Source organism: Drosophila teissieri, chromosome 3R (genome assembly GCF_016746235.2).
Source record: "Drosophila teissieri strain GT53w chromosome 3R, Prin_Dtei_1.1, whole genome shotgun sequence".
NCBI lineage: Eukaryota > Metazoa > Arthropoda > Insecta > Diptera > Drosophilidae > Drosophila > Drosophila teissieri.
In genome coordinates, this window is record NC_053032.1 from 7,329,139 (window position 1) to 7,353,078 (window position 23,940).

A 23,940-nucleotide genomic window follows, 5' to 3' on the forward strand; every position below is an offset into this window, starting at 1 on the left:
TGTTTGCCCCTAAGAATTATTAATGTGAATTTTTATGCACATGATTGCGTGTAAAATCTGTATCCAATAGACAAGAGCGGCAAAATTGCAAAAATAAGCTCGTTCATCTGATGCATAGCACTCTTGCGGTTGGAATAATCCCATAAATCTCAATTCGCCCTCCAACCTTTATTGAAATATATGTATGTTTTCATCAGCATTACGTTGTCACAATGGGTTATTGGGGCGTATACTTAACGTGTGTGCCTGTCATTAATACTGCATTCACTCTCAATGCCACGCACCGCATCGAAATGGCCTGAAAAATATTCGCTGACGCCCCAGCGCTATTAATCACAATTATTGTCAGCCAGCTTGTCGGCTCCGCAGCCTCAGCCCACCGACATCTGCCCTCGAATCGGGTCACAGTTGTTATCCCGTTGCAGGGACATGACAAATTACACTGGGCCTCCAAGTAGGCCATGCTACTCCTCCGCCTTCGCCCTCGCCCTCGTCCTCGCCCTCGTCCTCGCCCTCGTCCTCGCCACATTCTAAATCGCTCTAATTGCGGGCTTTTGTTCGTTCCCATAAAACGCATGCAGGGGTGAAATGTTCATTTCGCAATGAGTGGGTCACATGTAATTGCCAGTGTGGATAATGCGGGCCAGCTTTGCTGACTGGCTATGTGGCCCGGAACAATCAATACTGAATACTAAACACCGAAGACTTAATAGCAAACTCTGTAATTTCAAATCCAGAATGCTCAGTTTGAACAGAAATCAGGGCGTTGGGATGGTGTCCTTCCCTCCATTAGAATGGAATCTTTCTGCGGGGGAAATGTATTTCTGCATTTAGAAACATAAAATATAAATCAATAGAAATAAGATGATGCGCAGAGAGAATAATCCAAAAAGGTCTGTAAGTTTGAAAATTATTTGCTATCTACATGAAAGGGTCAACATTTGTACTCTAAATATGTGTTCCGAGAAAATAGTCAATAAAAAATTCCGTAAAACAAATTATAGTCTTCTAATTTTTTATCAGTATAAATGACCATTATCATTTGTTGTATCATTTTTGTCTGTGCACGAACCAGAATCTTGCGAGCCATAAATACTTTGCCAGTATTTAAATGTGGCTCTCAGCAAGGATTGGCGTAGCACAGCGGGCGACAGGCGATGTTGTGGCACATTAATAACTAGGAGGGAGTGTTCGGGGTTGGTCGAAGAAACTGGAGCTGCTGGTTCCTCGGGGGAGTGGCGGGTAAGTTATGCCATTAAAATGTCAAAATTTCAAGCTGCGCCACTTTGACACGCCAAATGAAACGTGGCACGCCCACGCAGACACCTACGCGCCACGCCCCGCAACGCCCACGGAGATCCCTGCCCAGAAATATTTGCTGAAGCCCCAAACCCGAGGCATCCACCGAGCGTAACTTGTTCCCGGGCAGCCAAAGCTATTTAATAATAATTAGACCCAAAACTGGTTTGCAACATTAACGCACAAAGGGCAACGAGGCCCTGTTCTGTTTGCTGTATTTGCTTGGCCCTTCTTTGTTATCGCACCAGTGTCAAAAGTGTTCTTTTCATAAGAGGATTGAAAAAAGCAAGTTAAGGGAAAAGTCAGCGGCAAAAGTCTTTAATGTTTGTGTGTCCCACCATCGTCAGCAAATAGTTGGAATGCAACTGCGAACAAAAGTTTGCCAAGTGACTTTTCAAAGGAACAACTTTGTCTTCAGGAACTTCTTGGCACTTGCGATGTGAAAGTAAGCGCTGCAAAGGCATCAATCCGATATTGATGTTCCACCAGGATTGCTTTCTTTAAGTTTCTGCACTGATAAGATTGCTTTGATTTGCCTTGAACTTTCTTAAAGAGAATCTCTTGTCGAATGGCGCTCAATTAGTGGACTTAGGGTCTCATCGCCCAACTCAGCACTTTTCCGACTCGAGCATACTAAATTCTAATGACTGCCAGCTCTATTTTCCCATTAAGTGATTTGGCCTGCAGAAAACGGGAGAGCCCACGAAGAAGTCGAAATGGTTCAGAAGTAATGCAAAGAAATTGATATGAATGGTCCCGAAACTTTTCTGCAAGCTGTACGCAGCAACAAAAAATGAAATAAAATAAATAAAAGGACAGAGGAAAGTATGTTCGTGCGCCAGGTGGCGGATCCTGTTCGAGGACCTGGGCCCCGGACCCTCAAAAGTGCGCAAATTAATGATTATTTGGGGCCGTTTTTCGTTCGGTCTCGAGGCAAAAAGAAATCTCGCCATAATGCAATCAAAGTTGGGTTAATGCCTGGGGACTGGAGCTGATAACACAGAAAATTAGCAATTTGCCTTAATGTGTATGTGATTGACCCCAGAGGAAGCGGCAACTGATGTGGATGGGATCGCCGAGAAGGCAATTCCCAAACGTGCTATGTGCCTCAGACCCATCGAAATATTCCCCTTTACGCGCCTAATTATTTTATCGATTCTCATTGCCCGGTGTTTTAAATATAAATCAAACACAAAAGCACGAGCAAATAATTTATTCGCCTCCTTTTCAATGAGATCCGCGGCAGGGTTTCTGCTTTTTTATTCTGCTTAAGATTTGCGATATCCATTCGAGCGGAAAATGTCTGTGCTCACTTAATTTAACAAGTGCGGAAACGCGCGCAAAACAGGAAAACCCAGGTACTCTCACAAACGCGCGCATTCGGCCTCAAGCAAGGAACAACGATAAATAAAAATAAATAAATCATGGAACTTATACGTTCTTATACGTTTGAGATACTCTTTGTATACCTTTTTTGTTAAAAAATAATAACACACTTTGAGAAAAATTAGTTTCATTTTGTTCTGCTACTTTTATGATGTTTAAATTACATTATTGATAAAGTTTTGCAATACGGTTTTAAAGTTCGTGAATAAATTACCAGCAACATCCATAATGTGCTTAGCTACTTTTTGCAACTACTCACTTGAGACTTAATTAATTAATTAAGCCATTTCACATAACTAAGAGAAGTAAAGTTTGGTAGAGAATGTGAGGCTGAAGCTCGAGCACAAATTAAAGTTAAAAACGTTGGCTGGCAAAAGCACTTGAAAGCACTCCTCGCTGATTTCCAACGATTTCAACGCACCCTTCGCAGCCTGAATCCACCAAGGACTAGGAATTCGGTAGGAGATTCCTCGAGTATGAGTCCTCGAAAATCTCTTGTGCCTTCCACGCAACTCAAACTCACATATTTTCCGTGTACGCCTGTGTATCTGTGGGGACTTTAACGTGCCTGTGTGTACGTTTAATTATTGTAATGCTCACTCTGGCGGATTAAGCCGCTCCATCATACATATCCACTTGGTTTTGAGTGATGGCCGTGTTTTCAATCAATTATGTGCCAAAACAACTTATTATAATTGCACGCTGGCGAACGTTCGGTTCGTCACACTTTCGTCGGAAAGACACCAAGATCAATGCGGTGGCTCCCTTCGAAATTCATGGAACCGGAAACAGTACTGGTATTGGTTTTGTAAGCTGCAGTACTTGGGCGTCATAATAAGACTTAAGGTGGCTTCAATAAAAGCTCGCAACCTGCCACTGACACAGTGCCTCAAAACGGAATCCTCAAAGTCAAGGAAGTTTGCTCCACATGAATAAATTATGTCATGGCTGTGTGTGGAAAGCGACCACGTAGGTGAAGCTGTGACTCTCAGAAACGGTAACATTGTTGAGGTGGAACCACCAGAAAAGCCCGCAATATTAAATTGATTTTAGATCACTTAAGTTCGCAAAGCACGGTGCACAGACCAGTAATCAAATATTAATTGCTGTGGGAATTGAGCCAAATAAAACAAAATATAAAAATAATAAAACATGTTTGTCTACCTACCCAGCAGCCTTCACAGTTACCTTGCGGCGCAAACAAAATTCAACTTTCTGAGCCACTCGAGTCAAAAGAAAACCAATTTTCGGCATGCTCAAAAACTACTTGAAAACACAAACCTTGGCGTTTCGATGGTCGTGGAACTTGAGATTGAGATTGGAATTGGGTTTGGGTTCATGTTTGTGGGTCTCGGGCTTTAGAGAAGGACACCTTGATTTCGTGTTTCACTTCGTATCGACACGATGCCCTTCCTTGTCACATATATATTATGTCTTTGGGCTGGCCTTTGTTGGCTGGTAAATATATATTTATTTGCCGGCCTGTGTGTGTGAAACATTTCAATTTCCTAAAGGACCTGCGGGCCGGTCGAGGGTTTGAGCCACAACAAAATAGCCGCCGGCTAGCTTTAAACATTCCATTAGGGCCAAAGACAAGGCGAAATATACCATATACATATATTTGCTTATTCTTTCGCCTGACCTGGCTCAGTGCCAACTCATTGCCTTGCTTGGAAAGGCCGCAAAAGGAATTTCTGCCACATAATTAAAAAAGAATTGTATGTGGCTGAAGAGAGGGTCGCAATTTGCATCTTATTCTTTCCAAGAACTGGATTCTAATTCTTGCCCTAAATATTTTCCCTTGCAGTGCGATGTTTTCGACGATATTGACCTATCGGACCTGTGTTACTTCGAGTGTGGCATCAAGAACGTAAATCATAGTTTTCAGGTAAGTCGTAACTAAACGATGGAGGACCATAAATGTGTAATGTGAAAAGTTTGACTTTCAAGCTCAGGTTTCGAACTTCGTTGGGCTCAGTATTTCATTGCCCGTGGGCACCTTTCGCTAATTAGTTCACCAATTTGACTACTAGCCATCTGTTTCCTACAATAACTGCCTTTTAATTACCAACCAATACCAACTTTTGATAACAATGTGAGACCATTTGGCAGGCCCCCAGAACATTTCCTCGAGGTGTTGGGTAAGTAAATAGGAAACGGAAAGGCTTCTCGCCTTAACTTCGATATTCCGAGGACTGGGAGCAAGAAGTACCTGTTTGCGATTGACTGGTGTATCAGATACACACGCAAAAGTCAACCAAGAACCCCACTCTTACCAATATCCTTTTATTTCTCTATACAAAAAAGGGGAAATAGGCGAGCAGAAAAGCAAAAGTCAGAAGGAAAACAAAAGAAATCGAAGCAAAACGTAAACATTCAACGCGGTCTGCATGCTGAATTAGCATAAGTAGGTGACCTTCTGCCAGTTCGAAATCTGATATACTCTTCACCATATGTACTTTATATGTAAATTTTTGGTTTCTCTTCATACACGAATGCGCAACATTTGATGCGGGAAATTAGAACGTTTACAGGAAATCCTCGGAAAGCTGAATTTCTGGGCCCAGCTTGTTGCTCAATTTCGTGCGCCTTACCAATAATAAAAATCTCCATATATACATTCTTTATACTTTCTTATAATATAAATAATAAAATTGCCAGCCGAGCGAATAAGGGAGCCCCAACACTGGAAATTGCCAAAAGGCTTTTCCCTCTTCACTTTCGGGAAAATGTTATTAGCGAAGAGGCGGTACCCATCATCGCTTTTATTGTCTTTTGTCAGTTGAGTTTCCACGACGGTTGGCGTGATTCCGAATAACCCTTGAGCAAATGTATGCTTAAGGTGTTGTCTAAAAAAGAGAAGAATCAAAATTTGATGGTGGATCCTCTTATAGCTGGTTTAAGCCAAGGCAAATCCTTATATTTTTAAATACCGAAACTTTTCTGTCGAGGGAATAACTAAAGTGTTTTTTTCTTTGTTTAGCCAAATAGAAAGCAAATTCAATTTGCAATGTTTCACGACCGCCCACAGGTCGCGAGTCCTGCCAAAAGCAATGCACTCAGGATACTACGAGTGCTTGTCAACAATGTCAGCGACACCATAAACCGCAAACAAAAGAATTCACTCATTGCAACCGTCAGTGTCACGAAAATAAAACAGCAAATAAGCCAATGAGCTGAACATTCAATAAAAAACGGATAGGAAAACACATTCGCGGAAAAACCAATTTTCCGTGAAAGCGCCATAACAAGTTTTCCATCAATCTTGAAGTGCAAACAGAAGAGGTTCATATTGAATTTCGGTTTACCTAAAATATGTATTTATAAACCTATTCACAAGAAAAGAATTTATTTAGCAATTAACTTAAAGCTGGGGAAGAACTTAAGTTTTTTTATCACTTATAAGAGTCGCATAACCTTTAGTGTTCCCAGGCCAACTGCGAAACACATATTTTCGATTTATTTAGCAGCGTCCTATTCTATCAGTTTCCTTCTTTGCAAATAACTTTTGCCCTTCCAAACATCAATCATGGAATTGGGCTAAGATGGGTTTTATGTCTCCATTGCTCGGATGCTGCTTGATTGTGTGACTTTTACAACGAAGTTATATTCTATGACTTTGCTCCAAGTTTTTCATTACTGTGTATTTAAATCTTAGATAATCTTATGAACTGATTAGTGGTGACCAAGAGCACTTGTAAGTCATCCGCTGGACGACTAATTAACACCAACAACTGGCTTATTATGAAGGACCGCATATTCAATAGTCGTCTAAAACAAAGGGCAATCAAGCGTGACAGCCTCAATTTGCGTACTTCACTTATCGATGGAAATTTTCATGTACCCCTTACCACACTCCTCTCGACGCGCAAACTTTCTGGGAATTTGTAATAGCAATCAAGCTGATTGATTGTCTTCACCACACACAGCGAACAAACAGCAGCGGCATCAATTATGCAAGATGAAGCTCGACTTCTGTTAATTTTGCACCACGCGGCGTATGCGTAATGCGCAATTCGAGCGTCTGCCGAGCTCCCTTGCAAATTGAGCAAAGTGCCAGTCATCAGAGCAGTTTGGCATCCCAGAATTTGTTTTAAAAAATGAGTAATTTCTTCGTCGCTTATAGCAGAACTTAATTGATTTCCAAGAACAATAGCAGTCTACAAAGTTATTCCCCAACGTCAAATATTTTCGTAATTAGGGCATTTCCTACACTGGCTTTTTGTTATTATTTAGCAAATGTCATCGCCAGAGATACAGGCAATTGTTTAATTGTTTGCTCAGATTTAGTGTTGATTCGAGACCCCAATCAAAAGTTTCGTTATCCCAATTTAGAGTCGTAAAGTCAAGTGTTGTTAAATGTCAAATGGCAGTGCTTAAATAATTAGTGCATTCATCAGAAAGTCAATCTTATTTATTAATAATTAATATTTGCAGATGGTTACTTGGAAACTGCCTACTCACTGATATGAAAGAGCTTTTCAGCCTTTGTGTATTCATTTCATAATTTCCAATTTAACACAATGATGTCTTCAAGTTTATTACTTAGCAAGGCATTTCTATCGTGTTTATTGTTCACGCTAAAGCAAACATTGCAATATTAAAGCATGTTGGTTTCTAAGAAACACACAAAGCTCTGGATTATTAGTTTTCCCCTCAGGGATCCGGCAAGTTGAAAATTGTATAATTTTCGCATTTGCTTTGTTATGGCATTAGCCCAGTTTCAGCTAATTCCGAGGCTTCCAGCGGGCTAAAGACTCTCACTGCCCTTGATGTAATTTACCAGAGATGAACCCAATGTATGAATTGTCTAACCAGTCTTTAAATTTGTGTTTATGCCCGTTACTCGTAGAGTAAAAGGGTATACTAGATTCGTTGAAAAGTATGTAACAGGCAGAAGGAAGCGTTTCCGACCATATAAAATGTATATATTCTTGATTAGGATCAATATGAACGTCAAGATCTTAGGAATTACAAAAGCTAGAAAGTTGAAATTAAGCATGCAGACTCCAGAGACATAGACGCAGCGCAAGTTTGTTGACCCACGTTGCCACGCCCACTCTAACGCATACAAACCGCCCAAAGCTGCCACGCCATTGCTTTGATATTTTTCCATTTTTATTAGTCTTGTAACGCCCAATTTCTCCTTCGGAAATCCACGAGCGGAGTAACGGGTATCAGATAGTCGGGGAACTCGACTATAGCGGTCTCTCTTGTTGTTTCTTCCACTATTCCTGGATAATAAATACGTCTCAAATAAAACGTCTCTGAGACTTAAAAACGTTGAATTTCCTTTTTACCCATAAATTTGATATTTGCTGCACTTTGCGTTGCGAATGGGTTTCGCAAAATTTAGATTTACTTACATACATAATAAAGTAAATATAAGTAAAAGTGATCAATATTCACTGCCTTTAAGAATCGTTAAAGGAAAACCGCAAACTTATTTTAAAATTCACTTAAAAACAAAAGGAGAGCGAATGCAGGATTTGATACTTTAAAACTCAGTCAAATGACCGAAGGAAGGCTGTTGATATTACAAAAGTTATTTTAAAAGTTCTCCCTATCATCTTGTGCGGTAACGTAAAAACGGCTAGTTTGTATTTCCGTGTCTTTTTCTAAATAATGTAGGGAAATAAGAATCTTCACGGCGAGCCTGGTGGAGAAAGCCAAACGGTTTTGAAGTCCTCTTCTGAGGGATAACGCGGCGTATGCGTAATTTGGAGTTTGCTTCTGTTCCTTCTTCATGAGGCTCCTTGTTATGAATACTTGGCCGCCACTTTGGTGTATTGCGAAATTAATTTTGTCATATGTCGGCTCAAGTGGGAGCGGCACTGTGGTGCGTAAAAATTCATAAAGCAAGTTTGAATTTGCCATTTAAAGTACAGAAAATAAAAAAAATAACTTAATAAAAACCATGAGCATGGACACGATATGTACTCGAGTTTCCGACTATCAGATACCCGTCACTCACCTAGTTTGAATGAATCCATTTCAACACGTTTTTTTGGCAATTCGATCGACAGAACTAACAAAAAATGAAAAAATATAAATAAACTTTTTCAACAGTGTGTCAAAATATTGCGCTTTTTGAGACCTCGACGTTCATAAGGACGTACAGACGGACATGGCCAGATCGACTTGGCTATTGAACCTGATCAATACTCGACGAGTAACGTGTATAATGGTGACTCACATTTTATAGCCTTAGTGATTTATTGGGTGTTTCTGACCCGTTTTAAAAATAATAAGAAGGATTTTTTCAAAATAATGTTTATTCAAATAGAATAAAACTGTATACAGGAAAATAACCTTAGATTTATTTTAATACATCAAATTGTTTTCTGTGAATCGTGCCCACAATAGATCTGCAAACAAAAAGGTCTAGGGAATGCTGTCTAAATATTTGGAAATGCCCGGGACTTTTAGTTCCTCGCGTACAAGCCCAATTTAAAGCACTCAAAAATTTCAAAATTAAATCTTTTACGTTTTAAGCTAATTCCACATTTTTACTGAGCTCTGAAGAACGAGTTATTTTACTATGTAGTAAGTTCCAATTCAGGACGACCTGAATTTAATGTGACTCATGAATTTAAATGTAATTATTTCACAAAAATAGTTCCTCAAACACAGATGATTGTGTTTGTACATGCTTATAAGAAAAGTACTGCATCTTAATGGTTTGGCTCTTGATTTTATTTGTGATGCGAAGATCCGGCGTGGGGACTCTGAGATCAGACTAAACTAGATAGAAATTACGCAGCTAAAAGCGATATATGGAGCTCAGCTCGTGTTTAATACGATTATTCGGGTGCCGCCTTTCTGCGAGCTTAATGGATAGAAAGGCCAACTGCTAACGGCTAAGCTGGAAAATTGTTACTTACTTAGTTCATTAGAAAACATTATCTATGTAGCTGAGAACTATCAGATTAAAGCAATTCGCTGAAGTATACAGTTAAGTTTGTATTGATTTTTCCGAGAGCGGAACTAGATTCGCCTCACTAATCAAAGCTTCCAAGCTTGATTGGCCATTACTTTGCACATCAAGGATCATAGATGTGTTTATTGATTGTTAGAAAATATAAAAAAAAAATGCAGTATTCCTTGTTGGAATATTTCTTTGGCATCAGGAGGCCAAAAGGACCTGACGAGAGGGTCCTGCATGTACAATGGCCAGCGACATCGGCTTCTGCTATTTTATACTGGTGTGTCCCAGTTTTTCGGTCCATTTTTATTTTGCAAGTGGAAACCCGTGATGGAACAGTGAAAACCGCAAGCTAACACCGCGAACTGGTCAACAAAGCACTAGTCCTGGCAAACAGGTTTGTGCAGATTGGCTTTATCCGCTGTTTGGTGGACGCCCAGAGGTGTCGGTGGGTTATAAAAAGGGCCTGGTCCCTTGTTTAACGGCGGTAATATAATTGTTCTCAATGATTTCTGTAGAGGAACTGTGATCTTAAAAAACTGTTCACAAAATGTAAAGTGAAAATATTCAGAAACCAAAGCCGACTTACTTAAATTTGCTTTTTTTAAAGAGATATATAAATACAGGTGCAGCGAAAAGGTCAGAGATAATAAAACATCTGGAAAAACTAATTAATTCCCCGTCCAAACTGAATTAAAACAAGAATTAACAATGAAATACCCAAATGCCGCTGACAAAAGTTACACTTTAGTTTCCAAAACTGAACCGCTGGCCCCGGATTTACTCTTAAAAGCACATTCATGTTCCCAACCTCCATCGCCACCCACACCGAATGGCACGTGCATTGGCAATCAGTTAACCTTGCACATCCTACTAATTGAAAACAGGAAGAGTCCCAAACCCAGTAGCCTGGCCAGAAAGGAGTGCCAGGATGGATGGCAATAATGACTTTGCGGTTGCGGTTTCGGTTACACATTAATTGCAACATCGAGCATGCAAACAACACGGGCCTGATCCCTTTGATTGAAAATTCAGGTCCGACGAGAACCAGTACGAAATTAATGCGTTTGGAATGCAATTATTGCGTTATTGCTCGTTTTTTCGGGTAGTCATGGTGTATCCCTTAATGCCTGGTCTTGTGTACCCTGTGGAAAGTGCTTTCACCACTCTGTTGCTGCCACAACAAAGCGCACATTGTGCGGCTTATGCCACAGACACTACTACCCCCACCTAGTGTACAGTTCAGGGGTCGTTTCAGCCGATGACATTGGCATGTCAACTGGCCATTGTCAATGTCCTCCAACAAAGTCATCTGCACTTGCATAACCCGGCGAAAGGACGTTCGTCATGGTATGCTTGATTTATTGTACTCATTCCGCACCTTTTGGGTGCAGAGAGTTTATTAGAGAAACTTATTACGCTCGGGCATTGAAATTAATGTTAAAAAACAAAGTCATAACTTCACCCTGCATAGACACTTTGTTAATAGGGGAAACTGTAAGAAGCGAAGATAAAATATCAGATATATCAGATATATATCAGATATATATCAGAATGACATGTTTTCCATAAATTAGGCAAGGCTTCCGAACAACAGAACGTTGCAATCAAAATCCGCTGAGGTAGCTTTGAAGGTCGGTTGTATTTGTTTTGTGGAAGGTTGTGTGGTCGCTGGGTGGCTATGGGTGGTCTATGGACGAGCCACTTGAACGAGATTATATGGCGGCTTGTCCTACTTACGGGCTTGGCACATGACCTCAAGCCTTTGGCTGGTCCATCTGTCCGCGCATTATAATTAGCATGAGCAGAATTAGCATATTAATGAGACCGCCCTTTGATTACACAGCTAATAAGCAGACAGCGGTTTGTATCCTTGTTCCAGCTCCAGTGTGTGGTTATTAGGGGAAATTACTTTGCCAAAAAATAATTAACCATAAAAAACCAGGTTTTTGTGAATTTTTCCGTCTATGCTTTTATATTCCTTGTAAATTTCATAAGCATGTACTGCATAGATTCGTCTTACTTAGGATGAACTAGTATATGAAATACAATTCAAATTTAGTATTCTACTTTTGGTATTTTAAATTTCCTAACTATCCTATTTAAGCGATAGTGAAATGGTAATTACAGTATGTATTTTTTGATGAGTATTTAAATTAATTATGGAGACGAGTACACTTTTCTTACCATATTTTTTTTATTATCCGCAGATAATCACACCCACTCGTTCGCTGGTGCTCTGTGCAGAGTCCCGCCGCGAAATGGAGGATTGGCTGGGCAGCCTCAAAACGGCGTCGGCGCCGCAGAGGCCACGTGGTGACAGCTTCCTTATCGAGCAGCACGACATCCTGTCCAACCACCACCACTGGTACGCCACCTCCCACGCCCGCCCCACCTACTGCAACGTGTGCAGGGACGCCCTTTCCGGGGTCACCTCCCACGGACTCAGCTGCGAGGTGTGCAAGTGCAAGGTGCACAAGCGGTGTGCGGCCAAGTCGATAGCCAACTGCAAGTGGACAACGCTAGCTAGTGTGGGCAAGGACATCATCGAGCAGGCGGATGGCATCATAATGCCGCATCAGTGGATGGAGGGCAACCTGCCGGTGTCCTCCATGTGTGCCGTCTGCAAAAAGACCTGCGGATCCGTGCTGAGACTCCAGGATTGGCGGTGCCTGTGGTGTCGGGCCACCGTCCATGTGGCTTGTCGTCCCCAGATGGCTGTGGCCTGTCCAATCGGACCTGCCAAGTTGTCTGTGGTTCCCCCAACCAGCGTGCACTCCATTAGCACCGATGACGCCTGGGATGTGGCCAGTCCCAAGGGCAACTTCTCGCCACTGCTGGTCTTCGTGAACTCCAAGTCTGGGGACAATCAAGGAGTGAAATTCCTGCGGCGCTTCAAGCAGCTACTGAATCCTGCACAAGTCTTTGATCTTATCTCTACGGGTCCGAGTCTGGGATTGCGGCTCTTTCGGCACTTCGAGATGTTCCGTATTCTGGTCTGCTCCGGTGACGGATCAGTGGGCTGGGTTCTTAGCGAGATCGATCGCTTCAACATGCATGTATGTTTTGATATATGTACATAATTATTCACAGCTTTTCCCGTCCGATCGCATTAGTAAAGATACATTTTACCGAGTAGCTATACATTAATCACAGACTGGATTAATTCTACATTTACCAGTTTAACATTTAATAATGTACTTATGAAATATGGGTTTCCTCTCAAAATCAACAGAAACAATGTCAGGTGGCCGTGATGCCGTTGGGGACGGGCAACGATCTTGCCAGAGTTTTAGGTTGGGGCTCTAGCTGCGACGACGACACCCACCTGCCGCAGATTCTAGAGCGCTACGAGTCAGCCAGCACCAAAATGCTGGATCGCTGGAGCATCATGGTATTCGAAAAGGCTATTCCCGTACCCAAAACACCCAAGATGTCCATCAGCACTGAGCAAGAAGCGATGCTCACTGGTATGGTGACATCGGCCAACCACCACCTGCGTTTCATAGTGGAAACCAGTGACACCCAGACCCTGATCAGCTCCACGCGGAATCTTTGCGATACCGTTGACGACCTGGTATGCCGCATCTCGGAACACCACAAGGATGACGAACAGCTGGCCGTTAAGTGCGATATCCTCAGGCAGAAACTTAACATGCTGCTGGATGCTCTGCAAGAGGAGGAAATGGGTGCCCACAGTGGCGACGATTTGATAGCCACCATCAGGAGTCTTATTGCTAGAAGTATTCCGGTGACACCAGGATCCAGCGCCTATCTGCTGTGAGTAACTCTCGTCTTTCTACTACTTTTTTCCGGGATATTTTAATGTAAAAACAAGAGAGTTGCTAAAGTCGAGTTCCCCGACTATCAGATACCCGTTACTCAGCTAGTGGAATTCCGAACGAGAAGTTTCAACACTTTCTGGAATTTTTTTGAAAGTCTGGGCGTGATAGTTTTTAGCGGTTCGGCGTAATATCCAGTTCAACTCGGCTTTTGTTTCTGATCAGGAATATACATATATACTTCATATGGGCGGAAGTGCTTCTTACTGTTTTACTATACGAGTAACGGGTATAATAACCTCATTCTATAAAATGTAATACGAAGTAATTGGAAATTATTATCTAAAACCTCTCACTACCAGCAACCCAAACATATCAATCGAAAAGACGGAAAAGGATCAAATTAATACAAAGGAGCGCAGAAATAGTCGGTCACTTCGCTCTAGCGAGAAAGAGGCTCTCCAGTGCCGTGCCAATAGCGTCAAGCGGGCCATCTACAATGTAGTGGAACACTCGGAACCGGGACGTCCTAAACGCTACCAGCGAAAGTTGTCGATCACACCGTTTGAGGCCCTTAAGCTACCTACAACCGCATCCGGAGAATCATCGCCCTGCACCTCCCCTTTACCGATAATACCACCCATCAACATTATCTCTCCCACCATGGAAACCTCACGGCTCACCTGCATTTCCCCTCTGCCTGATACCCGACGAGATTCCGTGGATGAGAACTTCTTTAACAGCATCAATTTGCCGGCTCCGCGGCAATTTGCGGATAGTCGTAGGAGCTCCGGTGTGGAAGTGATCCAGGAGATCGAGGAGGGTGCCAATGGGGAGACCATGTACCGAAGATGTCGCATGTCCCTGACCGGTGGAGCTAATATCGATGATGCCGGTAATCGTTTGTCACCCTGCAGTGATGGAGGTGAAAATACGCCCTCCGAGCGGAAAGTGGACTTCCTGAGGGTTCCGATCCACACTAGCGAACCGATCGTGGACCCCTTATGCGATTATCGTCCTCACGAGGTTTTCGAGCGTACTTACTACATGACCCGGGAAATGGACAAAGACAAGGAGAAGGACAAGGACAAGGACAAGGAGAATGACAAAACCGTGGATATCGACAAGGAAAAGGATAATTTTGTGGCGAAGGAGGGCAGCATACCTGCCGAGAGGCTGGTTCACACATGCAACCTTCAGGTACCCGGCGTTGTCGTTACCCCAAACTCCCAAAATGTTTACTCAAGCGCCAGCATTACAATCATTGATACCGATGCACAAACCACTACCGTACGTGTCTCATTGTCGAAAAGTTCCATCCGCACCATGACGCCAACCTTGTTTTAATCCTTACAGGAGCAATCCTCTTCCGATGATCTTGGTGGTGAAGCTAGCGATATTCTGTCTGCTATTAGCAATGAGGAGTGCAGCGTGGCTTCTGAAATATTTGACAAGCAAGACGCAGGACAAACAGTGGGTGATATTATTCAGGTGAGAATAGTTATAATTTGTTAAAATTTTATTGAGACCATATATTTTATCTCATCCTGTTCTTTTTAATTTTTGTACTTTCTCTTTAATCCAGAATATGGATGCGAGCAACTTCACACACATCGACTCCCCAGAGACGAGCGACGAAACAGAGGCCATGCCTGGCGAGAGCATAATGGACGACATAAGCTCGGTACTGGGTCACGATATAACCTATGCCTTACAGGACAACACGCTTACCGACGACACAACCACTCTCTGCTCGGAACACGCGGGGCCACCGAAACCTCCCCGCAAAAAGTCATTGAGCGCCCTAAGCCGCACCCAAGCCCATCCGCGCCGTCGCAACTCTTCTCCACCGAGAATTGCGCGATTGGCGCGAATGGACAGCGATGACAATCCCCAGCAATTCGGATTTGAAAATATCGTTTTCGAGATAGATAATAGGTGTGACGACCAGAAGATGCGGGAGCCACCGCGCTACTGCAGTCTGGCGCAGTTCGTGGAAGGTAACGATATAGCGCGTCAAAGCTTCAAGGTAGGTATAGCCGATCAAGTTTGATTAGCTGAATGTCTAGATTGTAAATAGCGAGTGTATCTAGAGTTGTTCTGTATGGTTGTCGGCAGTGATGAGATATGGCCACTTATGGTAAACTCTTTGTTGCTCTACGTTTGCTTCTTTCTTAAACTTTTCTTTTTCGGCTGTTGAATCGAATTAACCAACATCTAAATATTAACCCGTCCAAATCGAACTAATTAAACCAAACCAAACCGATCTTAAACTAAAATCAATCCTGCAATGTGCCAAACCATCGACTACTTAATATAATCCTGCTCCCGATGAAGCGTCCCAAAAAGCGCATCTCACTGAAAAAACCCAAACCCACTACAACCACTGAAATCGTATCTCAACAGCAGCTTATGCTAGAACACCAACGAGACGGAGACAACGATACAGACTATCCAGAGCAGCAGCAAACTCCAACGAATAAAGGGGCCAATTTAGTGGCCACCACCAGCGAGGACGAGCTGTCCGCGCAGACGGCCATCAAAATAGAAATACACGACATTGATGCCACAGTGCGCAACATCAACAGCAGCATGAAGCCCAATACGATCTTGACCACATCGACATCGCCCACGAAGAAATCGGGCCATGGACAAGATGTAAAGCGCATTACTTTTGATGAGTCGTGTAAGAAAGAATCCTTTGATGATGTAAATCCCAACTATCCACAGATAAGTGTTGTTGTGAGGCCGCCGACGCCGTTGCGCGGCGACTCCATCAAGCCCACGGTATCGCTCATGCCGGTACCCTCCGGCGGAGCCATGGCCGTGTCCATGACCTGCTCCGGAATGCTGGGGGTGCGAGCCATGAACGCCTCTGAGATCAGGCGCCACTCGAGCCACGCCCCCGGTCTGGCTGTCCGCGAGTTCGACAAGGACAAGGACCGCCGGCACTCCGGCTTTAATCCCAACCAGCTGACCCTCGACCCGGAGCACGCCCGTTTCCTCAGCAGCTCGCCGGCAGCTAGCCGCAGGATCAGCTGCGGCAGCCTCTTCAAGGTGAGTCTACGAGCAAAGCACCTCCTCCTCAGCGTCTCTACAACCAGTTCCCCATACTGCACGCCTTTAACAAAAGTGGCACAACATATTTTATTCAAACGATTTACAATAATTGAAATACAACCACGATTAAGAAAACATTTTTAAAATAGTTTAACGACATTTGTTTTGGCCACTTGTACAAGTGCGGACTTAGGTAGTAAAATTTTTCCTATGCTGACATCTCATTCAGAAATTGAACTTAAATACTTTGTCATAAAATAAAACTAAGTAACAAAATAGTATCAATATCTAGATCGATCGTTTTAAAGGTAATATTTTACAGCGCATTTATAATGAATATTATTTAAATCATCTCAATATACAAATCGAGTTGTGCCACTTTAGTTGAGTGCGTGCCACATGTTCGATCCAAATTGGCCTCGCATCGTCGGCAATTGCGAAGTTCTTGAGTTTTGATTGTGTCAGTCGAGCAATTGGTGTCAAGTGCAATTGCAAGTGCAGAATGCAGCTATCACACAGTCACACACTAACAAGAGCGACTGTGGGTAATGATGGTTCGATCAAGTAATTCCCAGTCAACCACCTACACCCAGGGAGTTTTAAAAAATAAATCTGGATTCAGTTCCATGTATTCACATACTTTTAGCCTAGCAGCTTATACAATATTTATTTATTAGGGAGCATTTCGTGAGAGTTTATGCAGAGAGTTCATTAGAAGTGAGAACCGAAGAAGGCTGCATGTCTTCTTAATATTAGGCATTTGTTCTAGTTTAATAAAATATTCGCTCTTTTATTAATTAGATGATTCGGGATTTATGTTTGTTCAAACTTAAGGGTATATAATATTGCAAGCAGTTTATGCAAAAACCGTACAAAGTGTTTCAACCCGTTAATTTTTATATTTTCCACTTTATTAAGTTACTTTAGTTCAAATAGACAGTTAACAATAAATTAAACCACCACAGAATAATACCAAGTAAAACATCCATGTTCTATATGATTTACATACATGTAAGCACAAAAACAATTGGTACGTATTTCAAAATTCATTACCCTTTATGAGCTTTTGATTTAGATATTCTTAACCAAGACCTAAACTCCATACCACAACGACACAATTCTAATCTAAACATGTAATTAATTATAATTATCAACACACTGTAAATGGAAAACATTAAAAATTAAACACGATTTTTAAAAGCAGTCATTATAAATGCATTTTCTTAGAAGAAAAACAAAAAGATCGCCACCAAGCGCAGCTACGGATTGTTCAGCGTTCGGTTCTTTGTGGTGGCCGAGCCAGATTTTCGCCTGGCCACCCTGGCGCTGATCAGGCCGCTGATTCCTCTGGTAAGCCAGTCCGGAAATCCGGGCGCGGTCCCAGGTTCTCGGGCTCCGGACCCTCCCCACTCCCTCTGTTCTAATCCCGAAACCGTTTCTGCGTTCTTCGTTCGTTCGTTGTGTAAGCTTCCCAGCAAGTCCCAATATCTGGATCCACCAACATATGGAGTAATATCTTCGGGCTCACCGAAATAAACCTATGACATTTGATGGCTTAACTTCTTCATATAATTTAAAATGAATATATAAACAAGTCCTGTCACTGTCCGAGTAAAATTTTTAATTTTTTCTTCTTGCCAACAAACAAGCTTGAAAATACCGAAGTTTTTGATTTAGCCAATTTTGTCATGGGTCTCAAACAGTCTTTGAATTTGGAAATCCCTCTGTAAAAAACGTCTCTTTAAAAGTGGCAGTTGCAGATCCTCAGCACATGCGTCAGCTCGCTTTTGAGTAGTGTTGAAAAGTAACCAATAATTTAAAAAACTATCCTAGCCAAATCAATAACGAAAACAAAAAACACGTAGCCTCTGCTTAAAACCCTAAAATCTATGATTTCCATTCTTTGGTTTGCTTACGTAGTGTGCTGTCTTTTGTGCTCTGTCTCCCTCTAAATCTCACTTCGTATTTCTCTCTCTCTCTCGCTATGTCCCTCGAAATGTACTTACCAACCCTGCGCCGTATTTGCAAGCCACCCAACACTGGCACACTCACCCACACAAGTCACACTCAATCACATCCACATGTTTCTTTGTATCGTAGTTAGTGCTGACTTTCCGGTTGCTCTTTGACACGTACTTGACTTTTCCGAACTTTGGGTTTTCGCGACTTATCGAAGCCTCTCTCTTGCAGCCGAACGAAGCACTTCCCAATCTCCAGACTCTAAAGGGGTCCAAGTCGAGCTTGTTTATGGGGTCAACTTTATTCGGTTTCGATCATTTGGCTTCAGCGGAAAAGGACAAGGACGATAAGGGCGGCAAAGACAAGGATAAGACGCCCACTGAGGAGAACAACCGCAAGTTACCCATCATCAATCCTCTAGTGCGACTGCCCAACTGGCCAAGTACGAACCATGATAGGCTTTTACGATACCTTCGTACTTAATCGTTTTATTAATTCACGAATTTTTTCCTACAGATCTTGCCAATGGCGGTGGCTTTATATCCAAATGTCTTCTGGCCAATGCCGATACCCTCTGCGCCGCCGTTAGTCCCCTAATGGACCCGGATGAGACACTGCTAGCCGGTTACCACGAGAAGTGCGTGATGAACAACTATTTTGGCATCGGCATTGACGCCAAGATCTCGCTGGACTTCCACAACAAGCGTGAGGAGCACCCCGAAAAGTGCAGATCCCGAGCACGGAACTACATGTGGTACGGTGTCCTGGGATCCAAGCAGCTCCTGCAGAAGACCTGCAAGAACCTAGAGCAGCGAGTGCAGCTAGAGTGCGATGGTCAGAGAATTCCACTGCCGGAACTGCAGGGAATTGTAATTCTGAACATACCTAGCTTCATGGGCGGCACCAATTTCTGGGGTAGTAGCAAGAAAGATGACATATTCCTGCCGCCCAGCTTTGATGATCGGGTCCTAGAAGTGGTGGCTGTCTTCGGATCGGTACAGATGGCAGCCTCGCGGCTGATTAATCTACAACATCATCGGATCGCCCAGTGCCAAAGCGTGCAGATCAATATCCTGGGAGACGAGGAGATACCCATCCAGGTAGACGGAGAAGCATGGCTTCAGCCGCCTGGAATGATTCGCATTCTGCACAAGAACCGAGTGCAGATGCTGTGTAGGAACAGAAGCTTGGAGCTCTCGCTGAAAAGCTGGCAGGAGAAGCAGCGCCAGCACAGCATTTCCATCCAGAGGGATGCATCTTCTACAGCTTCAGAGCATGCCAACTCCACGGACGAGGTAATCTCCGAACGCGAATGCTACGTACTTCTCAACTTCATCGAAGCCGTAAGCTCTTTGGTAAAGTGGGTCAAGTTCCTGATTATCTCGCATCCGGCACTGCAACACGACCTATACGAGGTGGCCTGCCGGGCCAGTGAAGCCCTGGAATCGATCCATCCGCAGGGCAAACTACTCGAAGGTCCTTCGTTGCGCACCAAGCTGGTGGAGGTCATCGACTCGTCGCGGCAGCTTTACGACGATGCGTGCACCCTGCTGCGCGACCGAGGTCATAGTTTGATTCTCCGCGAGGATTTAGAAACGAAGCTCAGCGCGGCATTGGCCAACATGGAAATGGAGCTGAAGAAGTGCTCCGTACAGAAGTGCATTGACGGCAAGCTGCGGGCGTACTTTAATGTCCTGGCGCCCAACGAGGAGGTGAGTGGAAAAATATTTCGAAGCTTCAAACCAGACAAATATAAAACAAGAAGGAAAGTTGTGTCGCTTTCCTTAGATACCTGCTACTTAAGTTACTGAAGCTAATTTAAAATTTCGTTGACATATGCATAGATAGAAATAGTAGTAGGAAAAGAAACATCTTTGAAAATCTTTGCGTTGTGTGAAAGTGGACAAAATATTATTGCTTATTGATAAAAATAATAATCTAAAAAAAATTATTAAGATAATGCTATAGTCGAGTTTCTCGACTGTAAGATACCTCAGTTACTCAGCTAGTGGGAGTGCGAACGAGAAAGGTGAGCAACCTTTTTGGCATATCGATAGAAATTGGCAAACAATAATAAAATTTAACAAGAGAGAATGCTATAGTCAAGTTTCCATTACTCAGTTAGTGAAAGTGAGATCATATTGTGGAAATAGAATAGAAATAGCAGCTATCATAAAAATAGCGACTGTAGGTAATGGTTCGATCAAGTAATTCCCTGTCAACCTTATGCAATATTTATTTATTAGGAAGCATTTCGTGCGAGTTTAACCGAAGAAGGCTGCATGTCTTCTCAATATAAGGCATTTGTCTTAAAAATTAAAAGAAAAAACATTTTAAAAATGTTTCAAAAGGGTGGGCTTGACAGTTTTGGGCGGCTTGTGGGCGGTAGATTGGGCGTGGCGACATTCGTTTATGTCTCTGGAGTCTGCACGCTTAATCTCAACTTTTAAGCTTTTATAGTTCCTGAGATCTTGACGTTCATACGGACGGACAGGCGGACATGCCCAGATCAACTCCGCTATTCATCCTGATCAGATATATATATACTTTTCAACGAATCTAGTATACGCTTCTCCTCTACGAGTAACGAGTATAAAAAGTGTGGGCGTCACAGCTTTGTGCGGCTTGGGGGCGTTACGGTGGGCCAAAATATATTTGGCTTACTGAAAGAAGTTGGCAAGATAAATAATAATATAAAAGAAAAACATCAAATCAACATGACGTGTTTGGACGGTTTGTAACGGATATAAAAAAGTTAGCTAACTGATTAATTTGTATTACTTTTTAATTCGAGCACTAATTTCAAAATGGTTTTGCTCTTCCGCAGTCCGATGGCCGCCGAAAGTCTCGACCTTTCTGGGTGAGATTGCGTTCCGGTTCGACAGCCGGTCAGCAGGCATTTAAGCCACCTTTGACCAACACCCGCGAGGCGGCCAGCAACTGGAGCGTCAACGAGGTTGTCACCTGGTTGGAAACGATGCAGCTGTCCGAGTACGTGGACAGCTTCTTGAAGAACGACATTCGCGGCAAGGAACTGCTAACTCTGGGCAGGCGTGACCTAAAGGATCTTGGCGTGGTTAAGGTGGGACATGTCAAGCGTATACTACAGGCAATAAAGGATCTCAGTGAGAACTAGGCTTCCCTTGGGACTACTTAACGACCAGTACAAACAAACCAGTCTTCGAATCGCGCTCTTGGAGTTAAAGGGCTAAAATAAAAAGTTGTACGCGATCACAGAAAAAGATATGTTATTATGAGACAAAAATGCATACAACAATCATTAATTTATAGGCTAGCCTAGCTAAAATGCCGAATGATATGGAAATGGATTCAGCAAATTACAAGTGATATCATTCGGTAATTCGACGATTAAACTATCGATACTCTTACATATGTATATAGGCCTAGCTGATTTTCTCTCGGATAATTTATCTCAATATACCACTTTGGAATGGTATAGATATGTACATTTTTTAAGGCTCCCAGCCACTTTAAATCGAGACAAATCGAAAAGCACATAAAATGGATTTATGTTTATCAAATACGTATGTCAAATTTAAGAACACTAGCAGATAAAACGAATATAAGCGTAGTGGCACATACAAGAACGTAAACGGTAACTGCAGTTAGATTTTAAGTGATTAACCTTCAACTTACGCTTATATTACCAATTTTGGGAACCCATTTAAGATCTATTCAAAATTGCAAATAACGGAATTACCCAGAGCGAAAACATGAAATCGATTCTAAAATTAAAAGCAATTTATATTTTACAAACACAAAACAATACAAGTGCAAACCCAATCCAATATAAAGATTATATAAATTTTACTTATACATATACCTACAAAGAGACATTCGAAACTATATTTAAATGTTTCCCTCACTATTGTTAAATCGCAATGATGCTAACATTATGTTAATGCAAGTACGAGGCCAACTCTCGTCATTGCAGCAAAGAAAAGTCTGTTAAACGTGTCATTTTTGTGGTAACAAAAAAACTCTATCTTGTTTATTTAAATGAATTTAATTATTAAGTGCGTGACGATTTTCAAGATAAGTTTAGGTTAGAACCTTGGGGTCTTGGTGCCGGGTGCTGGGCCCCAACAAATTTATTTGGTACTATATACAAGTATATGGTAAATCTTAGCTAGCATTGGAGCACGGAATTCTGGTGTTCGGAACCCTTTTTGGAACCCCTTTTAATTGTTTACATTTAAGCGAATCCTCGTGAAAATCAACCACTTTTATGCAAACGTTAAATGTTAGGAACGAAATTGTGCTAAATTTTTTATATATGTCAACTTTCGATTTGATCAATTAAGTTATTCTCTATCTCCCTGTCTTAGTACGAACATAGTAATATAGCTGCATATGAGTAGGTTTAGCAGTCTACAGATTTGAAATGACCCGTACATTTTGGCCCATCCTCAAATGTTTGCTCAAGTTGCCTCCAGCTGAGTGAGTTTTTGAAATGGCACAGCAGTAGCTGAGTTTAATCTAAAACAAATCACTTGAGCCACGTCTATAAATTATATTTTTTGATATAAGTATAATGAGCCCAGACCAACTCGATTGATTTGTTGTGATCCTATCACGAACTTGTTTTCAAATGGCACCAGTAGCAATCCTATGATTTCTCAGTATTTTGACACATATTTGATAAGCTATATACGCTTATGTATTCTAGATTTAATATACAATATAGGGAATTCGATAATTGAAAACTTTTGCATAATAAAAACGATAAATACAATGTTAAAATTTGAAGACACATTTTTTCGAAAATTTTTCGACACATGTATTTTTGAGCAAACTTTAATGAAATTAAAAGCAAAATTTAAAAAAATCCTAAGGTATTTAACAAATGAATAATTTATATAACAAATGTTAAACCGTGATCGGCAACTCTCATTACCACGCTTATGTTATATTTTCCTCGGTTTCTACATCACCTCTAATCATTACCCCACATTAAACTTATGTTATTCTTTAAAAAAAACTGTGATAACAGCTTTCTATATTCCTGTAAGAAAAACTACGAAGATCAGCAAAATAATAATGAACGCAATTCGTGAAGTGCAATGAATAATAAATCATCTGTAAAGTCTAATAAACAGTGTGTCTACAATCAGAAAATAGGTAATGCCTATGAAAACCATTTACAGCAATAAATGTTTTACAGTGTATCTTAATTATGTAATTTCAACTACCTTCTTCCCAAATCCTAGAAATTATAACAAATGTAAAAACTAATGTAAAAACTGTCTGTGCGAAATATCCGGATACAACAACAAATCGATAATACCGTTAAGTGAAAGCAAACCATGAAGCAAACAATATTTCCTATTAAATATAATACATCAATTATAATAGAATACATTTTCTTGAAGAAAAGCCTAATAACAGCAATAAAAAGCAAAACAAAAGCAATGTCGATGCGTTTTATTTAAATTGGAGCAGGTAGATACGAAATTGTAAAATGCCCCTTTCCATATTAAAACATAGATTTTAAAACGTTTATATTCA

General features: G+C 41.7%; 1 protein-coding gene across 4 annotated transcripts in view; it reads left to right on the top strand.

Annotated features, from left to right (window-relative positions):
* LOC122620245 (diacylglycerol kinase eta) overlaps positions 1-23,814 on the top strand; it is a 52,010-nt gene extending 28,196 nt beyond the window's left edge. Inside the window, exons 3-13 of one of the 4 annotated variants that reach the window (XM_043797621.1) lie at positions 4,493-4,573; positions 11,821-12,669; positions 12,846-13,390; positions 13,755-14,682; positions 14,749-14,883; positions 14,978-15,421; positions 15,730-16,050; positions 16,123-16,449; positions 18,643-18,853; positions 18,928-20,123; positions 21,239-23,814. In XM_043797621.1, the coding sequence (XP_043653556.1) occupies positions 4,493-4,573; positions 11,821-12,669; positions 12,846-13,390; positions 13,755-14,682; positions 14,749-14,883; positions 14,978-15,421; positions 15,730-16,050; positions 16,123-16,449; positions 18,643-18,853; positions 18,928-20,123; positions 21,239-21,547 (5,346 nt within the window). In that variant the 3' untranslated portion in view covers positions 21,548-23,814. Of the gene's footprint in view, positions 1-4,492; positions 4,574-11,820; positions 12,670-12,845; positions 13,391-13,754; positions 14,683-14,748; positions 14,884-14,977; positions 15,422-15,729; positions 16,450-18,642; positions 18,854-18,927; positions 20,124-21,238 lie in introns of all 4 variants that reach the window. The other 3 variants (XM_043797622.1, XM_043797619.1, XM_043797620.1) reach the window with 3 other exon arrangements.
* The last annotated feature ends 126 nt before the right edge of the window (positions 23,815-23,940 follow it).